Genomic DNA, 19436 nt, shown 5'->3' with positions numbered 1-19436 from the left:
ATTGAGTCATAATCTATGGATGAAATTAGAATGTTCAAAAGTTTGAGGATTAATTTAAAAAGAGAGATATGGTTTAAGGATGTGTAATGCAATTAAACCATTTTATCATCGATGTATAAAAATCTACCTTTAATAAAACATATTAACAAAAATTAAAACCTAAGTTTCATGTTTATGATGAATACAAAAAAGCTATTTTATCATGTGCATGGAGTTCATTCCATTCAAAGGAAGCGGCTAGGCCATGTTAAGGCTAGCGCCGCATCATTATTCTCATTCAACGCTTGAAGCTCGTCTCCCAAGTCCCTAAGTCTACGGTAATGAATGAGAGTCAGATATCACTAAATGTGCTTTAAATGCATGCCAAGATTATTGGTGTTGACCACAACCTTCAATCTCATATGAATGTTTCTAGTCGGTCATATAATGTTATTGTAAGTGCAAATCATAGAATGGGTCCAAACAGAGCTAAAATCACAGTCCCTGATTCGATTCCAATAGTTAAAAAAATATGTAAAAGAACATGTGATGATTGCCGAACCCTGAAAGTCCACGGTAAAGAATAGTCGGATTCGTTTAGGAGCAGCAGCAAATAATAATTGGTGTAGGGTAGGTATCCCTTTGTTTTCATACTTTCAGTGAACGCAAATGCACAGTTGTATGCATAGGGGAACTGCTACCATTTAATCTCATTGAATTTAACAACACCAATAGAGACAAAGTTCGTATCAGGCAAGCCAACAATGGCCCACAGAAAAAGGGATCCTGTTCCTCTGTGTTAGTCCAGCCTCGGAATTATTCATATTTTTACGCGAATAATTTATTTGAAAGAATAAAACAATTTTAATTATTAAAGGGATTATATTATTAGTGTTCTCCGCAAAAGTTTAAGTTTAAGTTGAGAAAAAATATTCTGAAAATTAAAATGTCGAAATATCAATAATTAGTTGTTTTAGTAGGATGAGATATTAGATATCTTAAGTAAGGTCATGAGTTTGAATCTTAACGTTTGCGAATGGAGTAAACTGAACTGAGAAATCGTCTTCATCTCTGTAGTACCCGATCTAAATTAATCGATTAATAAATCAGATATCAGTGATTATATAAAAACATATTAAAATAAAATAATTTTAATTTAATTTTTTATATAACGATTGAGTCGTCTTTAGACTTGAGAGTCCTTGAATACGTTTTAAGTTGATCTATTCAATTTCATGGTTTACGGAGAATATCACTTTTTTTAAAGTTGGTTGCAGTTGTCTTCACTCAATTGTTAAGAGTGAAGTGGAGCAATAATTTTATTATTACCTTATTAAACAAAAAGATCAAACCATAATGGGCAATTTTGGTAAAAAATAATTATGAATAAAAGGATTATGGAAATAATGGTTCTTAGAAATTATTTAATAATATTTTATTTTTCGATAATACTAAGATCGTCAACATAAATAGACGACTTTATCTCAGAAATGTCCCAATATGTGTTGGTACAAACCAAAGAACAAGTTAGATAGTACAATAAAGATAACGTATATGTATGAGTTTTATTTTTAATCATTCAATAAATATATATTTTAAAAAATTAATATTTAATTGATACAAAATACATTTTTTTATATTATCAAACGTAACGTTAACTAACACGAATCCAACTGTTATTAATAGAAGGTCATCGAAACCGGGTAAAATCGGCATCAGTGATCGACCGTTTAGCTCAACAATTGAATTTTTAAGCCGGCAGATGAGGACCTTAAAGGAAAATCGTCTTTGCCCAGGGACAATGTTGTCATTACGATAGAAAATGCAATATATCCATGACTAAAATTGCAACCATAAGGGGATTACAAATCATGCTTTCTTCACTGTTACAAAAGATTCCTCTTCTTTTAATGGACCCAAAATTATTAGTAAATAAATAATAATGGGCAATTTCAAATTTAATAAACTGTAAATACTTTATCATTAAGGCTATCCCACCGTCTTTCATTAACAAATATATATAATATATAAAAGTAGTAACAAAATTTATAAAATATTTTAAATATAATCGTTCCTTTATTTTCTTATCTCTAACTATTTGTTTCTTGTTTATTTATTCTATTTTTATTTTGTAAATGAAGATCTTAATTTTAATGTTAGTTGTTGACGTTAATTTTAATTTTAGTGTTATTTATTTGTTTATTCTTCGATATTTTACGTATTTAAACTCACATATTTAAATGCAAATAACAATCGAGGTCAGTTGATATTCATTTTGTAAAGTGTATTTATTTTATTTGAAGATATGAATTTGAATATATATGGACATATTTGAGAAGGATAAAATTTTAAAGATTTAAATTTAATTGCTAGTGATATAATCTGACAAATTAAATGAGATTGGATCGTGACAATGATTAGGATGCAAAAATGATATCTATGTAGTAAGATTTCAAACTAGAAAAATTAAGCCATTAAAGGAGGGACATTATCAGCTGGTATCTGTGCTTTTAATTAGCTATTCGTAGTTATGGAGCTTTAGGGACCATATAAGAGAGAGAAAGGCAATGGTCCATCAAGGCAATTATTACGACCTCGATTCCTTTGTATTTTAGTAGAGCCTATTGGTTTGAACAAATAGTGATTTTTTTTATTTATAGTATAAACGAGAATTGATATGATATATGGCCTGCCCTACCCTACTTGCATAAACAATTATTGTTGACATATACCTACCTTCCCTTGTCTACTTATAATTCATATTCTCTTCTCAATTCATTGCTTCTCTCTCTTCCTCGGAATACCTCGTTTACACTGTATATGCTCTGTAAAACAGCAATGCTGCCCTAACAAATGACATTGTTGTTGCTTAACAACCTCTGTTTTTAGTATGAGATCGCTTGTTACTAATCAAATGATACCTAGAATCAAGAAAAATCGAATAAAATTATTGATTTTAGTTCATAAGATTCAAATCCGAACTTTATAAATTCATCACCTAGAAAGCATCAACTATAATATAAATTAAACTTGTACGGTTATATTATGATTCGTTAACATTATTGTTGGGTTTATATACATGGTTTATAATAGTTGATTATGATTATAATTTCAATAAAAAATGGAGGAAATTACTAGGAATCGATTACATAACAGTGCTGGATATTGCAACTCTGTTCTTTTTTTCTTCTTCTTTTTTTGATGTACAAATTATGCATATAGCTCAGAACTGCAGGTTGAAGAAAGATGTGGTTTTCTGGGTTTGCTAGCCTATATATGGATCCTAAAGTGGGAGGAACTGCATGTATTGGTTTTTACAGGTTAAAAAAAGGAGAAACTTGGGGTTTTATGTCTCTTATGCAGCAATTTAATGGGGGCAAGAAACATGAAAATATCCTCAGCTTGTAGCCTCGGAGATGCTGTGTAATGAAGGCTGCCATGTCTTTGATCTGCCCGCTGAGTTGCTCGTTGTTGTTGACCTCGATCGCTGCCTTTCAAGTTTGCTCGCCTTTTCCGGTTCAGATCTCTGACCAGCACCCTTCTCATATGGCTTCTCTGCCGCAGATTCTTGGTCTCTGTTCATCTTTGCATGTTTCTTTGCATACAAACCCTTCATCACCTCTGAGAATCCAAAAGGAAAAAACTCTATCAGATTACAAACCCAAAGAAAACAAGCAATCAGAATATGTGCATATATATATATATATATATATATATATATGATACCTTGGGTGGTGATGAGGCGATAAACATGGCCGAGAAGAAGAGTATCCGTGGATCGGAGAAGCTTGATCCTGGTTAAACGAACAGGGTTGACAGTGGCGGTTTGTTGTGACAGTGAACTTTTGCCATTGTTACAGGAACTGGAATGGGAATGGTACATGGTGGTGGAGATAAGCTGAGCCACATAGTGACCGGGGTTCATCTTCATAATCTCACTAGCAGTCACCGGCCAATAGAATCTCTCCACTTTCCCACACGGGTGCTGGAGAACCAGAGTTGCTGCATCAGTAGCTTGGCAGTTTCCCATTCTTTTTCAGAGGAAGGAAAAGGAAGCTATCTGGGCAGAGAGGAGAAAATATGCTCTACTATCTTTATAGAGAACCAAACCACCAAAGAAAAAAGCTTTTTTTTCTTTCTCAAAACTAAAATACATCATTTTATAAAATTAAATACTTAAATGATATCCATCTCACATTATTTATTTATATGCATTTTTTAACTTAAATATGAGAAATGTATAATTAATTGAATAGTTTATTATTTACGTGACACAATTGTAAGAGATTCAATTAATAAATTATATTATTTTTCAAAATTTTAGTAATATATTTTGGAGTTTATATTAACGAGAATCAAGCGATTTTATTTATGCTCATACTAACACGTATTTTCGATACATATCACGCCTGTTTCTCATTTGGATAAAATTTATTTATTTATTTCCTTCATTATTTTATCTTCATTTTGGTCATTGACGATATGAGGTTGAATATGTGTTACTAAAAATTTAAGAAATGATCATATCACATGAATAAAACATATCTTATTAGTCGCGTATTTTCTAATTTTAGGTGCTACATGAGTAAAGGTGCATCTAATCAGACCCAAAAATATCATTTTTTTATAAATAATTAGAGACAAATCTCATTTTAATATTTATTTTTTTTAAAATAATATATTAAAATAAAAATCCATCTTAAATGTATTTGTTACAAATAACAATGGATAATCTATCATAAAATGATAATAATAAAAGAAATAAATACACATATTTTACTAAAGAATTCTTTCAAGAAAAATCACTTATAAATAAAAAAAATCACTTTGTCAAGAGAAATCATAAAAATCGTACGTCAGATTCTAAACATGTCACAATATGTACAAAATTCTTTTTTAAACTTAAAGTTTTCAAAAATTTCTATATCTAATACAAATATTTTAAAATTTTATTTTTTTTCATCAAATAAATGTTATTATGTATCTTTTAAATCATACTAGAACAAAATATAGATTAAAAACTCCAACAATATTAATTAATCGAAGGAGAGTCAATTAAAGTGAGAACAAAATATAGAAATTTAGTTATTTTTTAATTGGAGGTGTTCGGACCCCTATTGCGCAATGATTTGGTGAGCTGTGAGTGGTTGTCTTAAAGGGTCAAAGGTGAACGCATGACCGCAAAACCTCATTACGAACTTTTTTTAACGATGCGTTACTAAAGCCTTAATTTAATAGTTCTATCTCCTCTGAAAGTAATGTAATAGTATAAATTATCAAATATTTTATATTTTAAATATGGAAAATATAATTTTTTAAATTGCATTTAAGTCCATTATACCATTGTTGTCTCCTTTTTGTATTTACATTACACCATTGTTGGACAACACTGTTCCAAAGAGGCTCAAACATTGCCACGTCAACCAAGTTTATCCAACAACTCATCTTGGAATGGACGGTTATCTCTGGATATGTGGACTACATGTGGACGGACAATGTTTTTCTGTTTATCATCTCAAAATTCGATCGAATTCTGAATCAAGTAATTCTTTTTTTAATCTAAATTAAATTAAAGACTAATAAGAAATATTATATTTAAATTGAGTTTAATAATTCGATCTAATCTGACATGCAACTATTCTTTCACAAATCACGTGACACTAATAATGTCTTGTAAGACTTCATCGCTGAATATATGGTTGAACTTTCATAATGTTACAAGGATTTGTGCACAAAAAACAATAAGATGTAACCCCTAACTTTAGGAGGGAGGGAAGGGGCGTTGGTGGCATTGGTTTAGTGGGATAATTGCACTGTTAATCCCTGTCAAATGTTAGTATAATTCCTAGTTCCAGCTAGATGTGAGAATCTGGATCTAGTTTAATGCCAATTAACCAATATTCTAAAATGAAGATATTGTAGTTTACTATAACCATCAAATCTATAATCAGAATGGTCGACAAGATGTTCAGATAAAAAAGCATCTTTAGAATTTACTTATCTCAACTTGATTTAGCCTAATCCCTATTTTAATTTGGTCACTCGTCGAGCTCTAAATGCAAGCTAAAGACAACAATAATTGACAGTCACGGTCCCATTTGGGCACGCTCCAGTGATCGAGAGTATGACGCAGCGGTGGACCATGACCCATCCGTCATTTCATATGGATCGCCCATCCAACCGAAAAATCTAGGAACTTTTATGAGCGTGCGTGTGAAAATAAAAGGCTTTACTTTACTTTTTCTTTATAAAAATATTTTAATAATTTTATACTTTATTTGATGAGTGTATTTTTTTAAAAAAGTCTTAGATGTTTATCAATATGTTTAAAATATTTGTTAACCATTGATAATGTATAAATTTAAAAGGTTATATTCATTTTTTATGTTAATTTTAACCTTTTTATTTGTACGAAACGTTATATTAATATGTATCTAACAATTATATTATTAAGAATTATATTTTATTAAAATCTTGACATGAACATAAGATGTGTGTCACGAGTGAGAGGAACCCACATGTGTCATTTAATGGAATCTTTTAACTATTGTTACAATTGTGACACTTAAAATAATAATATTTACAACATTAAATGTTTGAATTGACATTTAAAATAATTTAGACACTCAAATAAAAAATGATATAATTAAAATATTTATTTTTATATTAACCCTAAAACTTTTGGAGAAAGGATCCAATTTGCCTAAAGCAAAGCCTTTTTCTTCACACAAGTGAGGCCTACTAACAACTAAGGACTCATTTTACTAGATATATATATTTTTGATGCTAATATGGGTCCAAGATGGTCCTGAAAGATTTGATGCTAACAATAATAATGATTAAAAATATCGTAAAACAAAATTAAAATAAATAAAAAGATATCAATATAAATTGAAGTTTAATATTATTTTATAATTGATAATTTTTTTTATCTTTTTAAATTCCATTATTATTAGAACATAAATTGACATTTTCTATTTAAAAATTATTAATCTTTAATAAACTTCTAATTTATTAATGCTAATAATTTCTATTCCTTTTTTTAATATTTTTTTAAAATGCCATGTGATTGGATATATGTACCAAACTGATAGATATTATTTAGAGTATTAATTATTTTAAAAAAGAATTTATAATATTAATGTTAATTTATATATAACGATAACACTTTAAATTTAATAATTTAAAAAATTATTTATATATTTTATAAAAAATTTATTCAGTCTCATCTTTGTGGATGTAATTTATTCTTAGTGATGGAAAGAAACCTTAAGCTTACATAGCTTGATTTGACCGTGCATGAATTTCTTGTGTATACTTTTGAAGCACAAATGACAAAATCACCTTATGACATTACACAATTATGATTGTGTTTTACATTCTTGGAGAGACCGTGTAAGTTTTCATGTTTGGTTGACCAAATTGGAAACAAAAACAATTCATCATTTTTCATATTAAAAGTTGTAAGGGCACTTACCCTACAAGATTTTTATTTTGTTATTTTGATTTTTTCTGTCATCAATATTTATGATAAATATTTTTAAATTAATTATTCTTATATTTTTTTAATAATATGCGATGATTATAAGATAATATATGTTCAGAATTTTTCTTAACTATTGACAATATACACACTACATACGTAACTATTCAAATCTAGAACTTCAACAGAGAACAACACTTCCGTTAACAATTAAGGCTACTTAACAACTTCCATTTATCATACCATTAAAAACATGTTTATGAATGTAATTTAAAACATTTGACAATTCATTTGATGCTTATAAATTTAAAACAATGTCTTTAATTCAAATACAAAATCCCTGAGACAAAATCTTAAATGATTAATCAATGCTAAATCTCACATAAATCTCATAGCTTTCACCTTTTTGGACCATCAATAATTCTAATTATGTGGTTCACAGGCTGCCTAGTTTCCCTTTTCTTCCTTCCTTCTCAGTGTTGATTATGATTTTGCAGAGCTGAAATATCTAAACCACAGAAAATTAGTATTATAAATCTTTGAGTTTGTATTTTCATTTTTTGACATTTATTCTCTTATACTTTTGAATGGACTATTCCTACCTAAATTCACATGCCCAACGACATAGTTATCAAATAAATAGGACTAAGAAAAGAAAGCACCCATCTTGATTTCTCTTTGCTATTTTTGAAAAAGAGAGAAAGAAATTAATAAAAAAAGTATAAAGTTTTCATCCCGAATAGGGGGTAAATGAATCGAACTTCAACGAACAATGTTATGTTCTTGTTCGTTTGTTTATTTTTAAAGTTGTTCATATTTGGTTCGTGTTTGTTTAAATTTTTAATATCGTGTTCATGTTCGTTTATTTATTTTTGAAGGTTTTTATGTTCGTTTAATGCTAGCGAACATGTTCATTTATATTTTCACGAACATGTTTGTTTAGCGTTTGTTTATTGTTAATTTATCGTTCGTTTGTTTATTTATTTAATTTTTATTTTTATCTCTTCATTTGCAATCTAAAGAAATGTGATAAAATTACGCCACTAGTGCTTAAACTCCTTAAAATTCACAAATTAAATTTCAACTTTTATCACGTGTTCAATTAGTCTCTACCTTCAGTCCTTCACCGAATTTAAAATGTAAAAGAAAAGGAAAAAGATAACCGAGTAAACGAGCTTGTTCATGAACATAAATGAACAAGTCGATAAATGTGCTCATAAACGAGCTTCAAACAAGCTGGTTTGTGAATATAAACGAAACGAACACACCTCTATTTGCATTCGTTTGTTTATTGAATGAACATTAAAATTTTTGTTCATACTCGTTTATTTAGCTTAACGAACGTTATACGAGCGGTTCACCGAATACTTTGTTCATTGTAGTTGCGTCTGCAATACATGTATGTATTCTCAATGATTAAAAAATATTATGAACATATATTATCATATAATCACCTTAGATTATTAAAAAAAATCGAAACAATTAAAAATATGACTCATCGTGTATGCTAGCAGTTTCAGTCTTGATAGGTTTTCAGCAATGGATTCCTCAATCTAAAACAGCACGGTTTGTTAAGTTAAAATAAAGGCCCGCCACATACACAAGCAAAAATTCCAGGCCCGTGACGCATACAACGAAGTGATTTCCAGACAATCATGTACTATTAAATAGGAATTGTAATTTTTCTAAAAATTGAATTTGGTCATATATACACTTAAGACTCGTCAAACCTTTTAGGTTTAAATATGTATAAAGCCATTAAAATAAAGAAAATCAATTAGGTTCTTAATTTTTCACCTATTTTAATTCTTAAATTAGAAAATGAAATTAATTAAATTCTTTAATTTAAAAATGAATCGTTAGCACCTTTAATTTAGTTAATTTTGAACGTTAAATATTAATAATCTTTTAAAATATTATTGTCACATTACCTACTGTATTTTTTCCAAATATTTTTTTTATAAAAATATTGAAATTCTAAAATAATTTTAAAAAATTCTAAAATTTTATTGAAAGAAAAAAAGTATCATTTGGAAATGTTTTGATGTGATATGTGACACTAATTAATTGAAAAAATTGTTAGAATTAACTACCAATATTAATAAAAGGGATGAATTGATGAAATTTTAAAGTACATGCTTAATCGAGTGATTTTTTTTTTAAGAATTTAATCATTTTTTCCTAAAAAAATCGAGGGTTTTTAACCCTTGAACCAATTATACTTAGGAATATGTATTTGATTTGAATACGATGTGTTTCGACCCAATCATTTAAGATTATTATTTAAAAAAAAATTGAATTCTAAGTTGATGTTGATTCAAATTCAGGCTTAAGGTGAAAAATACATTACCTGATCAACACAAATTTTAATCCAAAAATTGGGTCGAGTTTCAGGTAAGGTGAAACATCTCTAAACCTAGATCGGATCGAGTTTCTGATAAGATAATATCTCTCCAAACCTAAATCGATTCAAGTTGTGAATAAAATGATATATTACTCGATTTAGATTAGAATAACAAAAAAATCCAACCCATCCTAATTATAACCATCCCTAATCAAAGTGGAGTCCTCCGATTCAATTACATTTATGTTGATAGGACAAATAAACAAATTACTAAAATCCAACGAACCGTAGACTTTAACCCTTTGTTTAAATTAAATGATCAAAATCCAATGAACCCTAGACTTAAACTTTTATTTCTAATATATTTGAAGTTTGTGGTCAGGCATTATGGAACAATTATTTACGGTTGTTGCAGCTGTCAAGCATCTCCCGGCCTTTCTCATTCTTTGCTTCCCACGACATCTAACAACACAAAATTTTGTATTGATTTTCAATATATTAAATTCTCCTTTAAAAGTCTATACACAACGTTAATGGCGGTTGAAGATGTATTTTAATTCGAAAACCGTATACAAAGTTCGTGGGGAAAAAACAGGTCAAAGCTGTCACATGGTATTAAACCGATAGGAACTCTCTTGTTTCTGCCAAAAAAAAAAAGATAGGAATCTTTTACGTATAGCTTTGCAAACTTCGTCAACCAACAGCTACTTTGTGATTTACTCAAAGAAAGGTATGACTTTATTACGCAATCGAATGTTGGTTCCTTTGGGGAAGCATTGCCTTGTCTTTGGATCAACGACGAGGCAAAACCCGATGACTTCAACGGTGAAATGACTTCAACGGCGGCCATGAATTTAGCTCCCAACCCCGTGTCGCTGCTTTTGTGGGTGACAATGTCGAGCGGCGTCATTGCTTTGATACCGATTGTGGGGGAGTACTACCCGAGCGAACTAGAAGCGTTGTTGCGGCTGAGGGACGCTATTGGTTCTCCGAATTTGTATTCGAATTGGACCGGCATTCCTTGTATGAACAACCAAAGCAGATGGGGTGGCGTTGCTTGTTCCGAGGGACACGTGGTACATCTCGTCCTCGACGGAGTCCGGCTTGCCGGATCTCTTCCGCCGTTGTTGCTGAAGAATTTAACTCTCTTGACTAAACTAAGCATGAGAAGCAATTCGATCGACGGACCACTTCCGGATCTTAGCGACCTCGTTCATTTGGAATACGTTTTCCTTTCGCATAATCTGTTCACGGGTTCGATACCTTTTCATTACGTTCGGTTGCCGAACCTGAAGAAGATAGAGCTGCAAGAGAATTATTTGCAAGAGGAGATTCCGCCTTTCGATCAGCAAAGCTTGGTCACTTTCAACGTCTCTTATAATAGTCTTCAGGGTCCAATTCCTCAGACCGACGTGCTTCAAGGGTTCCCCGACAGCTCTTACGAACATAACTCGGGTCTTTGCGGCAGTCCTATAAAGAAGCAATGCCCGGTTCCACCTTCCCCATCCCCATCGCCAACGCACGGCGGTAAAAAGAGTCCAGGAACTCGGGATTTGGCTTTCATTATTGCTGTTTCGGCCCTGGTTCCTTTCCTAGTTATCTTGGGTTTCTTATGGTATTATAGGAAAGTGCATAGAAAAGAAACAGCCAAGAACACAGGTATGTACAGTACAAGTACCATGTATTCGACATTACATATTTCAATAATTAATGTGCTTAAATTTCTATAGAGTTGGATGAGCGTTCTTCCCAAAGGAAGGCGGATCCAGAAAGAGAAGCTGAATTGGAGTTTTTCGACAAGAACATGCCAGCTTTTGACTTGGATGATTTGCTAAGAGCATCGGCTGAAGTTCTGGGCAGAGGGAAATTAAGCACTACGTATAAAGCATCGTTGGAAGCAGGAGTTGTGGTTACGGTGAAGAGAGTTAAAGACATGAAAGGGTTGAGCAACAAGGAATTCGTTCAGCAGATGCAGTTGCTAGGAAAGCTTAAGCATGAGAACCTGGTGCAGATAGTCTCTTTCTACAATTCCAAGGAGGAGAAGCTGCTCATCTATGAATTTGTGCCTGGTACCAGCTTATTCGAGTTATTACACGGTCAGTTTGGTTCTTTAATCACTTCTTTGAGATTTGATTTGGGTTGTTAATTCACTAAATGTCCTCAAACTATAGTCTAGATTCTAAATTGGTCTTTTAAACTACAAAACTTCCTAATTGAGTTCTCTAGTATTGAGTCATTCATGTCCTTCTATAAACCTAGTCAGTAGGCTGGGGCCTTGGCTCCCATAGATTCAAATGGGTAAACCTAGTCAAAACTTATACCTTTTTAATGGAAAATTTATGTATCTAGTCCTAAAGAATTGTAATTTTACTTTTCCACTCCTAAAACAATTTTCTGCCTCTCCCTTAATCATCATCACGAGCGTTATATTTCAGTTCAAATCTAACATGAAATACCTTTAAAGCACGAGGATCAAATCACAAACATATGCATGTACTAACATATGAATAATTTTGACTCTAACGTGTTAAAAAATAGTTAGTGTCATTACTAGGAGACTATTTCTTTTCTTTTTATAAATCAAATTTAAAGTAGTTTGTATAATATGTGCATTCATGTTTATAGTTTGATTTACAAGCTTTAAATATGCTCCACATCAAATTGAAGTTGCCACTTAACGCATAAAGTAGTCACTTTAAAGATTTATTTTGAACATTTTTTAAATATAGAGACCGATTCAAAATCTAAACTATAAGTATAGTTTAAGGATATCTGATGGAATTAACCCTTCTCTATAATTTTACATAGAATTAAAGCTTTTGTTTGTATATGGATATGGCAGAAAGTAGAGGTTCGGGAAGAATACCACTTAACTGGGGTACACGACTGTCAATAATCAAAGGTGTAGCGATGGCTATGAACTACCTTCACCAACACTTACCAAACCACAAAGTTCCTCACGCAAATCTCAAGTCTTCAAATGTTCTGATCCATCGCCAAGGCCAGAGCCAAAACTACCATACCAGGGTGACAGATTACGGCTACTACCCGTTGCTATCGTCTCGAATATCCTTAGAAAAGCTGGCCATTAGCCGATCCCCAGAATTCTGTCAAGGAAAGAAGTTGACGAACAAAGCCGACGTCTATTGCTTCGGCATTATCATACTGGAAATCATAACTGGCCGGATACCTGGAGACGAAGGGGACGAAGAGAGAGAACTCGGCGAGCTGTCGGAGTGGGTTAGGGATGTAGTGAACAATGATTGGTCGACGGATATATTGGATGTAGAGATTTTAGGTACGAGAGAAGCACACGATGAAATGTTGAAGCTTACGAATCTGGCTTTGGAGTGTACCGCCGCGGCGCCGGAGGAGCGGCCTAAAATAAGTGAAGTTTTGAGGAGGATCGAAGAGATTGAACAAAGCAAAAAATGATAATGATTGACATTTATTTGGGTGTTTTTCTCTTCTGTATATAGTTTTAAAGGTCTAACGTAAGAAAAAAATAAGTACGAGTGAAGATTAATGCATGCATGCACAACGAACGAGCTGGGTTGTTGCACCATTGGATAGAGATTAAACGACCATGATTCAAAGCTAGACAACAGAGGTTTCCAAATATGATTAATATTTAGGAAAAAGTAAAATATTGATTTTAATTTAATTATATACATTTTAAATATAAAGAATATAAATCAAAATAAATTCATATACGGTATTGCATATTTGAAGAAAGTTTACGTGTAGATGTAATTCCATAAACAAAATAAAATGATAGAGAATCTCGCACGGTTTATTTACCTCTGCTACACCCTGAAGGAGAACTTGGAAACCGAAACCTTCTTAACCACCTCTAATACCATTTCCCAATCCATGGTTTCTTAATAACTAACCTTTTACCTTTATGTTTCCTTTTATTTTAATTCCTACGTCTTTATTGATTTCATCTCTTCATCAATGGAATCCAATCTCGTAATCAAGGTTCATTTCCCTCTCTTGTAATTCATTGATCTTCATCTTTCCGGCTTTTTATTTCATCGGGAAGATTCGATTTTTCAATACCGGAACTTTATGTTTGTTTCCTGATGAAATGTGGTAGTGGAGAATGGGAAATTTTCTCATTTTCGTTTTTCGTTTTTTTCCCTTTTTCAAACTGAGACTGCGATTATGCTCGTGATGATTGTTTCCCCTGTTTTGAATTTTGATTATCATATGCAAATGCAGTTCAAGGCTTTTTAAACTGTTCCATTTGAAATATTGTTTCCCTGATTTATATGTCATCCAAACGTAAAATTTGTTATGGATACAGGTTAAGCATGGAGATACTCTAAGGCGTTTCAATGCTCGCATTGATGATGGTGAACAGCTGGGTCTTGATATGGCTGGACTGAGGGCAAAAATTACTGGGCTTTTCGGTTTTCCTGTTGATTCTGAATTTACTCTGACATATATGGATGAAGATGGGGATGTTGTTACACTTGTGGGTGATGATGATATGTATGATGTGATGAGGCAACGCCTCAAATTCTTGAGGATTGTTGTGCAGCTGAATAATTATAATCTCGGTAAACCGTATGGTGCATCGAGCCGAATTCCAACTCCCTTGAGAACTCCATCTTCTCAGCGTCCATTAGAGGGGCTTAATGCTGGTGCGGCTGATGTTCTGAAATCTGTACAGGATCCTCTGCGTGGGACTCTTGGTGAAGCTTTCTTAAAGCTCTCCCTTGATGCTGCTTTGAAAGTGGCTGACTTTGTGGAGTGCTGGTCTAAGATGGGACAATCTTTCGAAGCCTGGAGCTGCTTCTGATTCGAGCATGCCTGCTGTGTCTTCTGGGAGCCCTTGTACCACATCTGTTGCAACCGGCCCGGGTGGTGGCTTGTGAGCAGTTTTATCGAAAGTTACAGATGTTGATTCAACTTGCAAGCCTAGCAAGGAAGGCAACAATGGAAACGTAACTAGAGGTGTGGATGTACGTGCTATATCTGATCCTGGTACCATTGATTTGAATGTTGACCCACATTTTAACAACAACCCGACTGTATGTGCTCCTGTGTCTTCTCAACAATATCCATCGAATGTTTTTGCTTGTAATGACCAGAAAAGCACGAAGGATACCATGGATCGTAAGAAGGGGAAGACTGTTAAATTCAATACAACAGCTCCATTTATTGACGCTGCAAAGAAATATTATCCAATCAACATTATGGGTAGGGATCCTTCAAAAGAATGCCACTCCGGTGAAGTGCCGGCAGAAAATGACCCTGTTGTGGCCCCACAGTTCAGTCGAAGTAAAAGGATCCTTGTTTCAACTGATGGAAATGGCGTGCTGGGTCCATTCCACAAGGGAATTAAGTGTGATGGTTGTGGGGTTCTTCCCATCACTGGACCTCGGTTCAAGTCCAAAGTGTAAGAAATCTTTTTAGCCATTGATTATTATTACTTTTAGTTTCCTTTTTTAATTGCCAGTGATATTGATTTCTGTTTAATTGGGAATGCAGGAAAGACGAATATGATCTCTGCAGCATCTGCTTTTCCAAAATGGGAAATGAAGCTGATTACATCCGAATTGACAAGCCTGTGCATTCCTCTAACCCATGGTTTTCGAGGGTATCAAACGATCAAGTAATTTCCTTGTAATTTTCTTCGTAACTGTAAACTTCTTTTCAGCAACGTTTTACACTTTTATCTGTAGATTCCAAGGGCGCTGCCGCATGTCTCGAGGAATCGTGCGGCTCAGCCTATGCTGGAAAGCTGCTTCATTTCAGACATCAATATAATAGATGGGGCTGTGTTGGCTCCGTCTACTCCATTCACAAAGATGTGGCCGATGCGGAATAATGGCACTACACCTTGGTTTCACGGGTTGAAGCTTGTCTGGATTGGGGGCGATAAGTTAAGAAGTTCAACCTCAATTGATTTAGAGGTAGTGTGTTTTAGCTTTTACATTAAATTCCGAGTGCACTGTTTCATGTTTGTTTAGCATCTTCATGATTTTGTTCAAGGCTGTACATAATTATCAGTCTTCCTAACTTATGACAGATTCCTGCTGATGGTGTACCTATTGATGGGGAACTTGATATTGCTGTTGATTTTACTGCACCACCTGTCCCTGGTCCATATGTTTCTTACTGGAGGATGGCATCACAAGCTGGCATAGAATTCGGGCAATATGTTTGGGTTTTCTTCCATGTAAGTCTTCCATTTCTAAAAGGTTGATATGCTTTCCGAGCTTTAATCTCTGGACAATAATCACTTTCTGATTATGATTCGCTAATGCCAGGTTGATGCCTCTCCGAGTAGCGATAACTTTCGTGGCTTGAACTTGAATTTGTCCCCCAAAAATACTTGCCCGAGAGACTCTGAGATTTGCAACTCTAATGCAAAGGCTGCACCGGTAAAGCCCCCGAGAAATGAACAGTCAACAAAGGAGCAGACATTGAACAGCGGAGATGTCCCAACCCCTATTTCACCTCCCGCAATATCTTCATCTGCGGCATATCCCTTCATTCCCAAAGGCTTCCTGGTCCCTACTTCACCAGAAACTCCACCTCCATCGTCGACTTTTCCTGTCATTGATCTCTCAGAAGCAGCAACTGCTGGAGCTACCCCTCTTACACCACCTGAAGAAGAAAGTGAAACTGCCGTTGAGCAAACCCTACTGATGGAGCTTGAAGACATGGGATTCAAGCTGGTGAATTTGAACAAAGAGATCTTGAGGATGAACGGATACGATCTGGTGAAGTCTATTGATGATCTTTGTGGAGCAAATGAATGGGTTCCTATGCTTGTAGAGCTGCATGAAATGGTAAATCGTCTGCAGAAAATATGGTCTCCCTTTGATTTACTTATTTATTTTTCTGTTGTTGATTAGGATTATGCTATGCGGTTGCAGGGTTTCTGTGATGTGGAAATGAACAAAATGCTACTGAAGAAGCACAATGGGAGCATCACGGGAGTTGTTGTCGATCTTCTAAACGGAGAAACGACGTAAATGAGTGGATGATGATTGATTCGTTTTCATGGATGGACAGGCTTTTATTAATAAATAGTGTGCCTCTAAGCCTTGTCAAGTAGCAACGCTCAACTTTAGTTTTCAAGGGGTGTTTTAAGATTGGAACATATGACCTCCAAGGCTTTGTATCCTGGTCAATTTAATATGATCAAATATGATGAAATTCAATCTAAGAGTAGAGGGACACCAATTCAATTAAAAGATTATTAAAAACATTAAATCAATCCGTCTAAAATTAACATTTAAAGCAGGGGAAACCCCAGGAAAAACAATTCAAGCAGTAGATTTGGTACCAAAGAGTTCAGATACTTTAGGATGATTACGAATATGATGAGGGCACTTGTATAGTATATCTTGGGCCTCTGAATTTCTACCTTCCTCCAAAAAAGATTGAAGAACATGAATGTAGGCTCCAATGCTTGGATATTCCTTCACACTCAGTGCTTTTAAGAATCCTTTAGCATCATCCACATTTCCTGATTTCGAAATATATCGAATGAAAGGCTCTGGGTAAGGTGGATAGTTATGTTTCTTCATCAACTTAAGTAGGTTCATTGATTCTTCAAGTTTTCCTTTCCCCAGAAGCTTCTCTATAAGAAGTTTAAATGTTGCTTGCCAAGGTCTCAAATGAACTACATTCACCATCTCCACCAGCAGTTTGTATGCGCCATCTAATCGATTCTGGCCGACGAAACCGTTTATTAAGACGTCCAACAAGTCGGCATCCGCTTCAAAGTTTTTCAGCATCTTTGAAAAGCACATCAATGCACCGTCAATCTGATTAGCATCACAATGACCTTTAATCAAAATAGTCCATGTCTTGATGTCCGGGCGGCATCCGTTTGCTTCCATTTCATCCAACACCTTGCAGGCTTCTTCCAATCTTCTGGCTTTACAAAGTCCAAAAACCAGCTGGCTGTATGTGATATTATCTGGTTCGCACCCTGCATTTTTCATACTCTCCACAATCTTGGCCGCTTTATCAAACTTACCCACCCTGGTTAACGAACGATGAATCCCGTCATAAATAGCCTTTGAAAGCGAAAATCCAGCTGCCTCATATTTATTGACAACCCTAAACACCAAACTCAAATCTTGTGCATCAACACCGGAAATGCTCCGTAAGAGCAAGCGGCAATCTTGTTCTGAAGGCTTGAATGGACCATCCATCATGAACTCATAAAGTTTCACTGCATCCTCCAAAATCCTGAACTTCTGAAAGTTCCTCGAAATTTTTATATAGGTATCCATATCCATCTCAAACCCTTCACCCTTCATCTCCTCAACAACAGTCCAAAACTCTGCAATAGAATCATGCCTAGCAAGAATCCTAACAAGAGCATTATAAGTAACCGTGTTATGCTTATAATTTGAACACTTACCGGCCCAATGGAAAAACTGTAAAACTTTCTTGGGGTAATTTCTAAGCTCTTTCAACACCCTAATCACTAAATTATCAGATAAATCAATGTTCGTACCATCTAATTCTTTCTCAATCTCATTACCCCATTCATCCCTAAGAATCACCTTAGCTACCTTTTGCGCAATGCTATCCTTAGCATTCTCTTCAACCATCCGTTTATAAAAATGGGTCAAGGCCACAACATCACTAGCCATCTTATCGTTTTTAAAGCAAGAATGGATTGTGTAATAAGTTTCCTCGTCAAGATAGAAACCCAGTTCCTTCATTTCCCTTAAAGTTATCCAAAATTCTTTCATTGTAGCTTTATTAGCTAAGATCCTAAGCATAAAGCTAAAAACCGAAGAATTGGGACTAAACCCATTTTCTTCACGAGCCCAATTGAAAAAATGCGATGCCTTTTTTGGGTCTTTATCGAGTTTCTTCAGAACATAGATGACGGTTTCATGGGTCAAGGCAGAGTTAAACTCGTCTAAGGAGGTCTCTAACTCGTCAGACCAGTCTTTGGTCAGTATGAGTTGCAGCAACGAGTTGGGTTTTGTGGAGAAGTAAAGGCTTTGATGGATGTTTGTTAAAAGAGGAGAGCGTGGTCGAAATGAGAGATGCAAACAGGAGAAACAAGTCACCTGAGTGGAGGCGGAAGGAGCTGAGCTGAGTCGAGTGGAAAGAACCGAGTTGACGAGTCTGAGAGAGGCGAGGATTCCCCTGGATCGATTCATGATTGCTGTTTGGAGTTGCGGGCAGCAAAGACAAGGATGACAGTGGGAAGGGGATTTCAAGGGTTTAAGGCTTAATGTGGTGAAATTTCGTTACAAGTATTTGTACTATGTGTAAATTACAATTTTAATCCTTATACTTTAATCTTGTCACATTGAAGTTTTGAGCCTTTCAAATTTTAAGGAGAAACTTTAAAATTCTAGGTAAGTTTTTGTTAAATATATAAAATTTGATTTTGTGTAATTAAATTTATAAAAATTCAATTGATAAATTATTATCGCAAGTATTAACATAACATTATTTTATTATTGCATTTCATTGTTAAAATAAAGTTAAAAAATACTAGTTTAATTCAATGATTAAAAAGAAGTAACCAATTTTCTAGATAATCAAACCGTAAAACTTTAACTCAACATAATTCGATCAATTCAGTTTGTTTTCTTTCAAATTCAACCACTTTTATCATCTCAAACAAGAAAC

The 19436-nt window shown here is 33.9% G+C and overlaps 3 protein-coding genes and 1 pseudogene across 3 annotated transcripts; 2 read left to right on the top strand and 2 right to left on the bottom strand.

Moving 5' to 3' along the window:
* Positions 1-3102: 3102 nt before the first annotated feature.
* On the bottom strand, positions 3103-4064 carry LOC120140808. The gene is made up of 2 exons (XM_039155792.1): positions 3706-4064; positions 3103-3600 (listed from the first exon to the last, which is right to left on the bottom strand). The coding sequence occupies exons 1-2, from the start codon at positions 4007-4009 to the stop codon at positions 3377-3379; spliced, it is 528 nt and encodes a 175-aa protein (XP_039011723.1). The 5' UTR covers positions 4010-4064; the 3' UTR covers positions 3103-3376.
* Positions 4065-10339: 6275 nt separating this feature from the next.
* Positions 10340-13241, top strand: LOC120140941 (probable inactive receptor kinase At3g02880). Its single transcript, XM_039155924.1, has 4 exons — positions 10340-10354; positions 10511-11465; positions 11537-11902; positions 12649-13241. The coding sequence occupies exons 1-4, from the start codon at positions 10340-10342 to the stop codon at positions 13239-13241; spliced, it is 1929 nt and encodes a 642-aa protein (XP_039011855.1).
* Positions 13242-13722: 481 nt separating this feature from the next.
* Positions 13723-16798, top strand: LOC120140940 (annotated as a pseudogene).
* A 194-nt stretch (positions 16799-16992) lies between these two features.
* LOC120140800 (pentatricopeptide repeat-containing protein At3g48250, chloroplastic-like) lies at positions 16993-19036 on the bottom strand. The gene has a single exon (XM_039155783.1). The coding sequence runs from the start codon at positions 18956-18958 to the stop codon at positions 17093-17095; it is 1866 nt and encodes a 621-aa protein (XP_039011714.1). The 5' UTR covers positions 18959-19036; the 3' UTR covers positions 16993-17092.
* Between the last annotated feature and the right edge of the window lie 400 nt (positions 19037-19436).

The sequence above is a fragment of the Hibiscus syriacus genome, unplaced genomic scaffold (genome assembly GCF_006381635.1).
Source record: "Hibiscus syriacus cultivar Baekdansim isolate YM2019G1 unplaced genomic scaffold, ASM638163v2 tig00110788_pilon, whole genome shotgun sequence".
Lineage (NCBI taxonomy): Eukaryota > Viridiplantae > Streptophyta > Magnoliopsida > Malvales > Malvaceae > Hibiscus > Hibiscus syriacus.
Note: the sequence above shows the minus strand (reverse complement) of the source record. Positions and strands in the feature narration are given on the sequence as shown.